General features: G+C 54.0%; 2 protein-coding genes across 2 annotated transcripts in view; both read right to left on the bottom strand.

Annotated features, from left to right (window-relative positions):
• Positions 1-5,820, bottom strand: part of CHAT (choline O-acetyltransferase) — a 40,745-nt gene extending 34,925 nt beyond the window's left edge. Inside the window, exon 1 of the mRNA XM_026672729.2 lies at positions 5,388-5,820. The gene's annotated coding sequence lies outside the window, so the exon portion shown is untranslated. The remainder of the gene's footprint in view (positions 1-5,387) is intronic.
• A 4,646-nt stretch (positions 5,821-10,466) lies between these two features.
• SLC18A3 (solute carrier family 18 member A3) lies at positions 10,467-13,037 on the bottom strand. The gene is given in 2 exon segments (XM_026672716.2): positions 10,467-12,721; positions 12,723-13,037. Coding segments are annotated over 2 exon segments (1,620 nt in total). The 5' UTR covers positions 12,939-13,037; the 3' UTR covers positions 10,467-11,317.
• Positions 13,038-13,343: the final 306 nt, after the last annotated feature.

Genomic DNA, 13,343 nt, shown 5'->3' with positions numbered 1-13,343 from the left:
TATTTTCAATTTCAAACATCTTGAAGGTTTTAAAGGAGGAGAAGGAGAAATCTTCTTTGCTTAATGCTGCCCTGTCTTAAATTTCTGGGTGCATTTGGGATGATTCAGGCATTTAGTTTCTCCAGATGTGGGTGATTCACCTCCCTTCTTTTGTAATTTTTTTAAAAATAATGTTATTAATTTTGCAAAAACAATTTGTTTACAAACATGAAAGGTAAACAAATAGAACAGGGAAATTTGAAAAGAAAAAGGAAAAGAATAAAAGTGCAGAGAAGAAAAAAAATGTAAGAAAGAGAAAAAGAATGCCTTCCGACTGTCTTTAGTACAGTTATAGAATAAAAAATACAAGCAACTTTTAATCGAAGGTTTCTCCTTTTGCATTTCTAAGGATGTAAGGAAACAGGCCTCTTTTAGTCAGGCCCTGTGCTCTTAGTTGGAGAATGCACTGGTATTATTAAGTGAAGTGGGAGGAAAGGGGAGAATCAGGGCAGCTTCCTCCTAAGGTTGGAGTTGGTGATGTTTTATGTCTTCAAATATAGAAGTGAGTTATTACTGGGGGATATCAATATCTGTGGTAAGACAGGTGAAAGTATCTTTAGGTCGGGAAAGGGTCAGGAAGAAAGGAAGGAAGCAAGGAGGAAAGGAAGGAAGAAAAGGAAGGAGGGAGGGAGGGGAGGATGGATGGATGCATGGAAGGAAGGAGAAAGAGCAAGGGAAGGGGAGGGGAGCAGAAAGGAAAGGAAGGACCGAGAGAGAGAGGCTGGATGGCTGGAAGGGAGGATGGAAGGCAGGCAGGCATTTCAGCTCACTCTTGTCTTCTCCTTCCAGAGCGCTCTTCTTTAAGACTGGGGGGGGGAGACCCCATTTCCTTGGGTTTGCCCAGGTTCCATGGGGTTGCTCTCCTCAGTCATTTGTCTTCTCCCACTGCAATGGCTGGTCGGAGAGCAGCTCCTTTGGGGGCCGGGTTCAACTTTGTCATCCTGCAGTTGTGGAGATGACGCATGAGTCATTGTCTCCTGGAATTGCTTTTCTACGGCCATTTTTTTCCCCCAGAGCATCACCAGGAGGAAGAGGAGGACTCTAAACGTTTTAGGAAAGGAAAACCTCGCAGCTTAACTATCTTATAACAGAAATATTCTGCCATCAATTGGAGTCCAGCATTGGAAACCATTTGTTTTTTTGGGAAGAAATTCCATGACTGCAACACACGAAAGAGCATTGAGAGCGATTTGAATGGTCTTTTTCTGAACCTGCCTAAGTCACAACCTCTTCTGTATGCAGACAAATTGAGCCTCTCCCCCTCCCCGCCCTCCCATATTTCTGTCTGCAGGCCTTTGGGTTGTGTGATTCCCCAGCTCTTCCTTTCGCCGAGCTTTTCCTTGAGAGGCATAGAAATGCCCTTGCTTCCCCCTCTCGGGCTCTGGGAGCTCCTGGGGGCTCTCTGAGCTGGGTGGTTTTCTTGCACAGACACCTCATGACCCAACTAGGGAATATCAGCAGTGCAAGGAAACCTCCCAGCTCACAGAGGCCCCAGGGCCTCCCTCCCCCCTTGAGCTACAAATATCCTCTTCGATTGGCACCACCACCTCTGTCTTTCTGGTCAGAAGAAGGGCCATCCGGGTGGAAGGCCTTCCTTCCTTCTGAGCCAAGCAGGGAGGGAGGGGGGAGGAATAGCCCCCCCCCCCACACACACATACACACAACCCAGCTTAACCTGCTAGGCCTTCTCTCCAGCCTCTCCCCCACCCCCCAGTTGCCTGCATACGTGAGAAGGAAGGCCAGGGGCATCACAGCCACCGTTGCCTCCACCCTGTGACTCCCTGGCTGCTCCCTGGCTGGGCTTGCACCTGGATGCCTGGCTGGGCTTTGGGCAGCCTGGACCATCTGTCCCCGCCTTCTGCAGCTGGAGGGCTGCCCTTCCTCCCCGCCTGATGGAAGCCGAGGGCTTGGCAGGAGGAGAAGGGAGAGAAGGAGATTCTGAATGGGGCCACCATGTCCCCAAGCTGGCTGGCTGCCCTTTGGCTCCTGGGGCCCACAGGAGTCAGGAAACCCACTTAGAAAAGAGCCATGGCATCCCAATGATAGGCAACTCTGTGCTCTCTCTCTCTCTCTCTCCCCTCCCCCTCTCTCCCCTTTCTTTTCTCTTTCTCACTCTGCCTCTCTGTTTCTGTTTTCCTTTCTTTTCATCTCTCTCTCTCCCTCCCTCCCTCCCTCTCTCTCACTTTCTTTTCTCTTTCTCACTCTGCCTCTCTGTTTCTGTTTTCCTTTCTTTTTCATCTCTCTCTCTCTCTCTCTCTCTCTCTCTCTCTCTCTCTCTCTCTCTCTCTCTCTTTCTCTCTTTTTCATCTGTCTCTATTTCTCTTTCTTTTATTTTTCATCTCTCTCTCTCTCTCCCTCTCTCCCCTTTCTTTTCTCTTTCTCACTCTGCCTCTTTGTTTCTGTTTTCCTTTCTTTTTCATCTCTCTCTCTCTCCCTCCCTCTCTCACTTTCTTTCTCTTTCTCACTCTGCCTCTCTGTTTCTGTTTTCCTTTCTTTTCTCTCTCTCTCTCTCTCTCGTTTTCTCTCTTTTTCATCTGTCTCTATTTCTCTTTCTTTTTATTTTTCATCTCTCTCTCTCTCTCCCTCCCTCCCCCTCTCTCCCCTTTCTTTTCTCTTTCTCACTCTGCCTCTCTGTTTCTGTTTTCCTTTCTTTTTCATCTCTCTCTCTCTCTCTCTCTCTCTCTCTCTCTCTCTCTCTCTCTCTCTCTCTCTCTCTCGTTTTCTCTCTTTTTCATCTATCTCTATTTCTCTCTTTTTCATCTTTCTCTTTCTCTCTCACTGTTTCTCTCTCTTCCTCCCTTTCTTTTTCACTCCCCCTCCACACCCATGGAACCCTATGTGGGGGATGGAATTAAATTAAACAGAATTAAAGTATACAAACCATTTGAAAGAAAATTGGGCTGAAGCCCCTAAAATCATATAATCCACCTATCAAGAAAACCACATGCACAACAAAGCTCCACTCCAACATGCAGATCCTCATTCAGAGGGTTGGGAATTTCCCATCCTAAGTCAATCCTATGGGTTGCAGTCGACAAAGGTGGCTTGGTTAGCTCAGCAGAAACAGGGAGACAGAGGGCTGGGCTCAGATTTTCCTAGGCAGCCACCTGCTTTGCCAGGGCCGCTTGGGTGTTTCTGCTGGAATGGATGCAAGGGTTGATTTATGGAAAGAAACCAGAGAGAAATCCACTTGCAGCAGGGCAGCCGCTCCCCAAATTGGATACACGTGACGGGCATGCATGCCATGGGGAGGGCAGTGCAGCTGGATGGAAGGAAGGGGAGCAGCCGGCACAAAAGCAGAAGGGGCATATAAGCCACCACATTCTCATAGGGAGCCTTCCTTGGGAAATCAACTAATTGCCACAAAGAACCTCCTGCAATGCAGTTTACTGGCCACCAGTTCCAGAAATAAACAAGAAAGAGGGTCTATGGATGGATGGGCACAATTTTTCTTCTTCAAAAAACAAATGCGTTGTGGCAAATTTGCCAACTGCCTGCAGCCTTTCCATCCCTTCTGATTCATTGTTCCCCTTGCTAGGAAGTTTCTCCTTCTTTCTCTCCTTGATTTCCATCCATTGCTTCTGGTCCTGCCTTCAGGGGCTTTGGAGAATATAGGTTGACACCCCCACCCCCACTTCTTTGGGGCAGCCCCTCAAATAGTGGAAGACCGCTCTCACGTCTCCCTTAGTCCTTCTTTCCACGAGAGTAGACAAACCCATTTCCTGCAACCTTTCTGACCCTGGGAGAACCGGTTGTTAAATTACACACACACACGCACGCGCGCGCGCGCACACACACACTTAAAAAGTGGATCCTGGGTGTTGCGCTGCAACGGAGAACCGGGCAACGGAGGGAAGAAGGGAAGGCGCCTCACCCATCACCGGCCAGGTGACCTGCCTTCCCCCAAGCATTTCTTTGCCTACCTGGTGTCCAGCTCCGTCGCGTAGCTCCCTCGCGTTTCTGGCCCTTTTGTGCGGGGAAATGTTTGTGTTTTTCTTTGTGAAGAAAAAGTTCAACCCATCCATTCCAACTTGGCGAGATTTTTTTCTTTCCGCGACAAGTTGGAATGGATTGATTGAACTTTATTTTGTTGAAGTCTGACAAACTTTCCTTTCCCTGCGCAAAAGGTCGACGGACCTGGAAATCCGCTAGGCAAAGAAGCGCGTGGGGAAAGCGAGGGCAGCTGGGCCGCGGGCGCTGAGACGGGCCTGTCCCTCTTCAGCAGCTGCCCAGGCCCACCGGAGGCATTTCGACAGCGGCAGTCCAGCTATGGCCGGGAATTAGCTACCGCTTGTACCAAATCAGTGCAACCTGCCTGAATCCCCCCCCCCCCACGCCCCGGTTTTAAGCTAACTGGATAGCTGACACGCGCCGCCTTGAGTGGTTCTTCTCATGGAAAGGGGGGATTCAGAGAGCGCGACACGGCCCTCCGGCCACTTCCACGCCCAGGGGAACAACGCCCTCCTCCCTATTTTACAGGGGAAACGCTCGAGGCGATTTCCCAGAGGAACAACTAATTCAGGATTTCCGCCCTCCGTTCTCCGCAAGCCCAGCTCTTTAGTCAGATGTCCCCCCCTTTTTTCAAACGGGGAGAGCGGACGGGCGAGGGAAGGAAGAGCTCCCGCGGTCAGCTGGAAGCCTTGGACTTTGCCCGACCACCAGCCGAGCGGATCCCGGCTCTGGAGCCCCCCTCCAAGCCCCCCAGCCCGGAAGAGGGGAAGAGCCCCGCTCTTTTCAGCTCCCCATCGGGCCGGACCCGCCCAAAGGCCGCCGCCACCGCCCCTCGGTCTCCTGAAGTTTCAAGGACCGCCACGCGGCGGGCGCAACGAGTCCCCTCCACGCGGGTTCCCGGCGCTTGCTGGGGCCCCCGGCTGCTTTCTCCGGGCCCTTCGGCCTCCTGCCCGGCCGTCCCAGCTCCTCGGTCTCTTCGGCTCTTGAGGGACTCAAGCAGAGCCACAAAGACCCGAATAGAAACTCTCAGGGAAGACGAAACGCCTCCAGACCGATCGAATGCCCCCACCCCCGCGCCACCCTCCGACACCGCTAGACGGAGGAAACGGCAGCCGAGCGGTCCCTTTCCAGGGTGAGGCCCGCCAGGTTCCCACAGCCGAATGAACCCGAGTTCCTCTCAAGCGCCTCCACCCTCATCGGATCCCAGCAGGCTGCCGCTTGCGACAAGCAGTGGTTGCACCCCGGACCCCAAAGCGCCCTCTAAGCAAGGGAGACCCTTGAAACCGGGTTCGCCTTGGCGGGTCGTGCGAACGGGGCCCGCCGACTCTTTCCCTGGACTCGCGTGGCCAAGAAGCGGCTCCGGCCCGCGGGGAAACCGGCAGGCAGGGGGCTCCTACCTGTAAGTGGCGCCCCCGGGGAGCCGGCGGAGCGCGGGAGAGCCTTTCGGCCGCGGAAGCCGTTTCAGGCGGCTGGGCGCGGACTGCCTTCCGCGGCGCTGTCCATGGTGCCTCGGGCGGAGCTCCCCTGCCTTCTCCGGCTGCCGGCCTCCGCCAGCCCGGGACGGGCGACGGGATAGAGCCGGCAAAGGCAGAGGCCGGACGGAGAAGGGGCTCCCTTTCGCTGAGCGAGGCCGGCACCTGCCCGCCTCCCCTTCGCGGACCGGCTCTTCAGCGCGCCAGAGCGCAACGTCGCCGGCTCCGCAACTCCCCAAACTTCTTGGCCAGGCAGGCCGGGCAAAGGGGGCTCGGCGGTCCCGGTTAAAGGAGGGGCGCGCCGCCCGGGGAACGCTCTTTCCCCCGGGCGACCCGCCGGGCTAAGGCGGGCAGGAGTCCCACCCCAGGCGCTCCGCGCTCTCCGACCGTTTGGCTCTTGGAAGGAAGCCGGGAGAAGAGAAACTCGCCCGGCGAAGCGAGTCGTCGCGGGGGCGCCGCAAAAGTCCTCCCCCCCACACGCTTCCGACCCTGGAATTACTCCGCAGTCAGGGAGGCTCCGGGCGGCAGCCTGAAGTGCGCCGCGTCTTTGGTTGCGCGGGAGAAGGAGACTGCAGGGCGGCCCGTCTCCAACGTGGCGCCCTCCGAAGGTTTGGCTGGACCACAACTCCCGCCGGCGCCCATTGGGAGATTATAGGTGCAGGCGCTTGAGGGAGAAGAGGCTGGAGGGGGTCTCCTCTCTCTTTCCTCCCCCCATTCCTAGGCCAAGCCCTGGGGGGGCCTCTGCCAATCAGCGGGTGGGTCTGCTGGAGTTCTTCCCACCTTCGCTTGGGTCAGTCAAGACGGGGGGGGGGTCGCCATAGGGAATGGAACCTTCTGGAGTGGCCCCACCAGCCAGCCTTCATCGGTGCCTGGCTGACCGGAGGCTGATTGTCCTTTGGGTTGGGGGTCAACCTCTCCCAGACCAACGCTAGGGCGGGCTTTCTCCCTACCCCCATCCAGGGTGGGTGGGATGCCCCCACCTTCCCACACCCCAAAGACTCACCTCTAGTCCACACTCCTTTCTCAAAAGAGGTGGGAAATAAAGCACCCTCCCCCTTCATTTTTTGGCCAGGCTAAGACTTTGCTGGATTAATAAGGAGGGATAGGCAGATTGAATTCTCACGTGAAAAGGAGGTGAGTCAGACCATTGGTGCTTTGATGCAAAGTATCTGGCCAGTGTGTGTGTGTGTGTGTGTTGCATCACAGGAACACCCTTCATTTGCAAAGGTCATTCCTTACTCAGGTAAAAACTGATAATAAATAAGTTCAGTCTTCTAAACAGTCGAGGATTCTCTCATGAACAACTGGGGGAAGGAGGACAGAGAAGGGAAAAGAAACCTCCCCACAACACCATTAACCTGCTTGCTGAGTGTCAATCAAATCCACTCAGCTGAGCTGGTTCTGCAAACCAGGCTCAGCCTTTTGGGTTCATAACTGACCCGTGAAGGGGTTGTGTGAATGCAGCAACTGAATCTTCAAGTCCATCTGTGATCCAGTATTTTAAGAAGACAAGAAACAGTGACCTGTTTGGAAGAAGGAAGGAAGGAAGGAAAGAGTTAGAGAAATGCAGGCAGGAAGAAAGGGGAAAAATGAGAGGAAGGGAGGGAGGCCCTTTGGCCCTGTTATAATATAGGGCATTCAGAACAATGTCTGTTAGATGAATGTGGGAATCTTTGTTTACTGGTATTTGATCCTTCAAGCTGTTTGATCTCTGCTTCAGCAACAGGAATCAAAACGGCTCCCATTTTATGGGGAATTAGCTCTGCAGCCTGCACCAGGCATGGTGTGTATGTGTGTGTGTGTGTGTGTGAGAGAGAGAGAGAGAGAGAGAGAGAGAGAGAGAGACGATGGGAGGCAGTTTGTTAGTCTGCAAAACTGACCCCAGATGGCTCCCATTTCTTCTCAAAGAGAAATAGTTCTTGAATGTGCCATCCATGGTTTTCAGGTGGGCTTTTCCAGGACCTGGAGGTTGAAGCCTCTCTAGTTCTCTTGACTAACACCCTGGTCAGTTTCAAGGTGTCAGCAGGTCATTCCTGCCTCTGCCACCCTATTCCTTCAACCCCACCTCTCTATCCTTCCCGAGAGGGGAGCCTTCAAGCCTTTCTTTGCTGCCTTCTCCTGGGTGCCAAGAGTCTTGCACCTGAAGCTGCTTGCTCTCCCCTCCATAAGGAAGAAGGGGGTTGCCATTTTATAAGGAGGGCAGGAAAGGTGGCAGGAAAGGCATTTGCCAGGAACATCTGGGATGCTGGGTCTCTTGGGCCAGCCTCAGCCCAGCACGATTCTTTGGTTGCAGTCTGGTGGATCTGCCCAGGACACAGCAGAGTGGATTGAAACAGAAAATTAAAACGATGAAGAATAAACTTAGTTCTCTTCCTTGCTATTTTCTCTTTCCTGTTTCTTTCCCTTCCTTTCGTCTGTCTTCCATCTTTCCCTCCTCTGCTCTCTCTCTCTTTCCCTTCCCAATACTCCTTCTTTCCTTCCTTCCTCCCTCCCTTCCTCTTCCCTCCCTTCCTCCCCCCTCCCTCCCCCCTTTCTTCCATTTTCCCTCTCTCCCAGTTTTCCTTCCTTCCTTCCTTCCTTCCTTCCTTCCTTCCTTCCTTCCTTCCTTCCTTCCTTCCTTCCTTCCTTCCTTCCTTCCTTCCTTCCTTCCTTCCTTCCTCTTCCCTCCCTTCCTCCACCCTCCCTCCTTCCCTCTCTTCCATTTTCCCTCCCTCCCATTTTTCCTTCCTTCCTTCCTTCTTCCTTCCTTCCTTCCTTCCTTCCTTCCTTCCTTCCTTCCTTCCTTCCTTCCTTCCTCTTCCCTCCCTTCCTCCACCCTCCCTCCCTCCCTTTCTTCCATTTTCCCATTCTTCCTTCCTTCCTTCCTTCCTTCCTTCCTTCCTTCCTTCCTTCCTTCCTTCCTTCCTTCCTTCCTTCCTTCCTTCCTTCCTTCCTTCCTTCCTTCCTTCCTTTCTCCCTTCCTCTTTTTTTTTGGGCAGAATATTCGGGAGAAACCTCTTCTCTGAAACAACACCCCTTCTTTTCAAGTTCTGTTGCAACTAGTCAGCCTTGGATTTCATGCCAAAGGCGGTTTTTGAAAAAAAGCCAAGCGAAGGGCAACCCCCAACACCTGGTTAGACCCGTTCGCCTCACCGGGAGGCCGGTGGGAGAAACCAGAATAGAAACGAAGTTTTCCAGTTTCCTGGGCTTGAGCCAGCGGGGTCTGTAAACGAAATCGACTCTGGGCAAGAAGAACGCGCTTTGCCCCCGCAATCTGTTCTGTCGGGACAACGCGCTTGAATGAACAAGAGTTGAGTCGCTTCTCTTTTGTTCCCGGTGAGTTTCGCCCCCATCGCCCACGGCTGCCTTTCGGCGCCCAGCCCCACGCATCGTTAGTTCCCGGGGGAGGGGGGAGAATCCGGGGAAGAATGTCGCGGATTTCACCGGCGGCCTTTTACCTCCGTGGAGACGCAGCCAAGCGGAGCCCTGAGATCAAAGCGGGCGAAAAAGAGGGTCCCGAAATGCGGTCGGCCAGCCCCTCCCAGCCCCGCGGGGAGAAGCGCGGCGGAGGCCCTTTAGACAGGAGGAGGCAGGCGGGCGATCTGGAGCCCTCTCGCTGCGCCGGGTGGGAGTCTCTTTCCCCTTCTCCGTGAAACGGAGGGGATTCAAAAGGAGAAGGCAAAAAGAAGCCAGAAACGCTTTTGGAAGCGCTCCGTCAGTTCCTCTCCTCCGGTCGGAGGCAGCCAAGGGCGGGGAAGGCCCGACATCCTGGATTCCGGGTCCCCTGTAACCCACAGCTTCGGGGGCCGATAGAAATCGAGACTCCCCAAACTCGCTTGAGAGGGCCGGGTGGTGGGGGAGAATCAGGACGTGGCCACTCAGACTCTGCCTGCCGTGCGATGGAAGGGGTGGAAGAGTGAAAAGGCAGGCGAGGCGTTTTGCGCAGCCGTTGGGAAGCCGAAGGAAACGGGCACGCCGGGCCTTGGAAGGACGGGGCGTCGGGGAAGAATAAGGAGTAGGGAGGCCTATGGTTAGCCTAGATATATCATCCTCAGTGAAATCAGAGGGCCGTTTCCAACCATCCTACACAAGTAGCATAGGAAACACACAGCGGGACCCTAAAGGGAAAATAAAATACTCACCGCATATCAAGAATCCTACAGGAAGTTACCCAGAAGTAACTAAAGCTAAGTTCAAAAGAGTTTGTCCCCCTTCCCTTTCTTCCTCTTTGGGCTTCCATCTAATAAGAAGCCGTCTAAACTTTGGGGGAAATAAACGAGAGAAATTACAGACTTGCATTCTATACGTCGTTTGTGAACGTAACTGTATCTGTCTAAGGGGGTGTGGAAGCGATCTATGAGAAACAATGCTTGAAAATTTTTCCTGCCTTCCAATCATGATTAAAACAAAGAAAGAAACAAAGGAATAAGCCGAAAATCCCAAACGGAGCTGATCTTAAGAGAGACTCATTCCAAACCAAAATAAAAACGAAGCCAAGATGAGCCAACTCTGTTAAAATATTTGTAAGAAGAGCAGATTTCATGTTTGGGATTTGTTTATTAATGGCAGTGGATTTTTTTTTTAAAAAAAAAACTTATGTTTTATTGTGTGTGTGTGTGTGTGTGTGTGTGTGTGTGTCCCTTTGGTACCTTTCCCCCCCTGGGAAGGAATAAATTATTGTATCTATTGTTTCAAAAATAATTCATTAACTAGCTGGATATCCTAAAATGCTTTTTCTTTAAAAAAAAAACAGGAATGGACATAAAAATGCTAAGAATCTACCTACCTGCTATTTGCAACTGGAAGTTATAGATTTTTTAAAACTTAAGCATTAACTTGTTGAGGGATCAAAGTATATTAAAATGGTTGATTTTATGCAGTTTTCCATGAAAATAATCTATACGGTAGGTAGAGGAATGACTTCTGGGTAGATACCCAGATTTGACTTTAATGTGTATATTTTCTTTGGGTATTTAGGATTCATCTTAATATGCACACAATAAAACCAAGACAAAGATTCCCTGGAACATTATTTATTCACACCCATATGAATGTAATAGTTTCAGTCTAAAACATAGTATGGCGTATTTCATTGACCAGAATAGCAGCACAACAGGAAATAAATGAGTGAATGAATGAATGAATGAATAAAAATACTTTGTCTTGCTTTTTTTTTCCTCCTCCAGGAGGAAAAACTAACATAACATAATTTCCACTGCTGGCATTAAAACGCGAATCTCATGGAACATTTCCTCAATGTCTATAAATGTACAATATTTACGGAGACCCTGGATGTGTATTTTTGAAGCATCTGGCAAAGGAGAAGCTGGTTCACACATGCATAACTGCAACATCTCCAGTGAGAACACGCCCAAATCTAATGTCACAGACAGAACACTCAGATCATGTCACACATGCACAGCAGACGTGGGGGGAGAAACAGGACATGGGCACCTCGGGGCTTCCAACTTCATTATGTTCTGATCAAGGATAGATAAAGCCGTTGGAGCTGGGTGTAAACAGAAAGAAACATGAAACCAAACCGATGATGCATCAAGGGACACATACATGCATGTGTGAACCAGTCTTAAGTTACACACAACACTGCTACCCCCAAACCTTTGGCAGAACCGCAGAAAGCCTGGTCTACCTCGTTTCTTGTAACAAGAAGGACCAATACAGCTATGAAGATATGCTATTTGGGGACAGGCAGCTTTAATCTCAATAGAAGGGGTTAAGTCCTAACTTGAGAAGGAGAGAGAGAGAGAGAGAGAAGACCGTCATATTTAGAGAAAGGTTAATGTGTAGCACATTGGAGATCTGGAGACAATAGCTGAGACCGTTTCCCTCTGCCGACAGGACTGTCTAGCCAAGCCCTAAGTATAGTCATAGTCTGAGGAATCGTCCTCCAAAGCCTCTTTAGAGTCTCTCTGATGAGGATCTACACTATTCTCTTCGAAACCCCCCACCGCGTGGCGATTCCTCCCCTTGGCTTTGCGTTCCTCCATCTTGATGGTGTCATAGAGTCCTTTGGGCTCCTCGTCTAGAAGGACGTTCCTCTCCGAGTGGGAGGGCTTCATCTGGCAAATGTTTTTGAGGGCCAGCAGGACCGGGGAGTAGAGGACGTTGACGAGGCCCATGCCCAGGCTGAGCTGGGTGAAGCCGAAGGAGTGGACGATCTCTCCGGCCACGATGGGCCCCAGGGCATAGGCCACCGAGTAGGAGATGTCGGCAATGGCGTAGACGCTGCCGTAGACGGAGACGTGGCGCACATCGACCAGGAAGGCCAGGGTGGGCAGAAGGGCCGTGTCCACCAGAGCGATGCCAAAGCAGATGCCACACAAGGGGGCCATCAGCTGGCCAAAGTTCCGGCAAGCGGGCACCACGCAGGAGCTGGCCCCGATGACCACCATGCCCAGCGCCCCGTAGAACCACTGCAGGTGGGGATACTTGTCCGCCAGCTTGACCGTGAGGAAGACGCCCAGGACGTGGGGGAAGAAGGCCGGCAGCCATGCCAGGCCCCTCTCCCACTCGTTGGCCTTCATGGTGCTCTTCATCCACGTGCCGATGGTGGGCTCCAGGAAGGCCAGCGGCACGTTGCAGGTGGTGAGCGCGCCGGCCACCACCACGATGTAGGGGTCGGCCATCAGCCGGTGGATGGGCGTGCCCACCGGCATGTTCTCCCGGGCCTGGCGGGCGAAGGGCTTGAGCGCCACCAGCACCAGCAGCGCGTCCAGCAGCGACATGGAGGCCAGCACCAGGAAGGGCGCCGCCTGCTTGCGGGCTAAGCGGTAGAGGATGCCGCCGAAGGGGGGCGCCACCAGGCTGCCGAAGGAGATGAAGGCCAGCGCCAGGCCCAGCGCCCGGTTGCGCTCCTGCTCCTCCGGGTACTTGTCGGCGATGAGGGCCACACCGGAGGTGTCGGCGAAGGCCGAGCCCAGCCCTTGCAGGCTGCGGGCCACGAAGAGCGTGCCGTAGTCCTTGGCGAAGGCGAAGATGAGCGTGGAGAGGAACATGATCAGCAGCCCGATGAGCAGCGGCAGCACGTAGCCCACGCGGTCGATGAAGGTGCCGGTGAACGGGTTGACCAGCAGCTGCAGGATGGCCTTGGAGGCGAAGAGCACGCCGATCTTCAGGTCCTGGTTGTCGGGGGGCACGGGCGGCGGGGGCATCCCGGCGATCTTGCTGGCGTTGCCGGCCCAGCCCCCGCCCGACTCGCCGCCGCTGCCGTTGACCGCCAGGCTCTGCCCGGCCGACGGCGCGGCCCCCCCCGCCTCCGCCCATGGCCGCCAGGTAGTCGGGAATGATGGGCACGATGACCATGTAGAGCATGTTGTCCAGCAGCAGCGCCACGCAGACGATAGCCAGCAGGAGGCGCCGCTGGCGGCGAGTTTCCTGCAGGGCGCTGCCCAGAGCCTTGGCCCGCAGCCCCACCGCCTCCGACAGCTTCTCCACCGCCCGGCGGGGACCCACCGAGTGGCCGGCCTCCTCCTGCATCCTTTCACCTGCGACTGCCGGGCCAGGGACGCTAGAGGGGCTGGGGTGCCGGGCGGGCGAGGCTGGAGGGTGGGCGCGGGGCTTCTGCAGCCTTCCTCTTCCTCCTCCTCCTCCCCCACTTCAATCCCCTTTCCTGGCCCTCTCCGAGCGAACTTCTTGGCCCCGCTTGCCCGGCCGTCCAGCCCGCGCTGCCCGCAGCTCTCTCTCCGCCTTTCTCGGAGTGCGGAGGAGGCGTGCGGTCTTGTCCCGCTAAGCCTCGGCTCGCTGCGCCTCTTCCCCTTCGCCGCGCTTGGGGCGCGTCCCCATTGCACTCCTGTCGGGCCGGGGACACTTTGCCGCCTCCCCGTTGCCTGCCTGCCTGCCTCCCCGGCTCTGGATGGATCTGTGGGGCGGCGCGGGGCGCCC

This window comes from Notechis scutatus, chromosome 4 (genome assembly GCF_049901735.1).
Source record: "Notechis scutatus isolate UNSWTSFEM ecotype Mainland chromosome 4, rNotScu1.2, whole genome shotgun sequence".
Classification (NCBI taxonomy): Eukaryota; Metazoa; Chordata; class Lepidosauria; order Squamata; family Elapidae; genus Notechis; species Notechis scutatus.
This window is presented reverse-complemented; position numbering and strand designations above follow the sequence as displayed.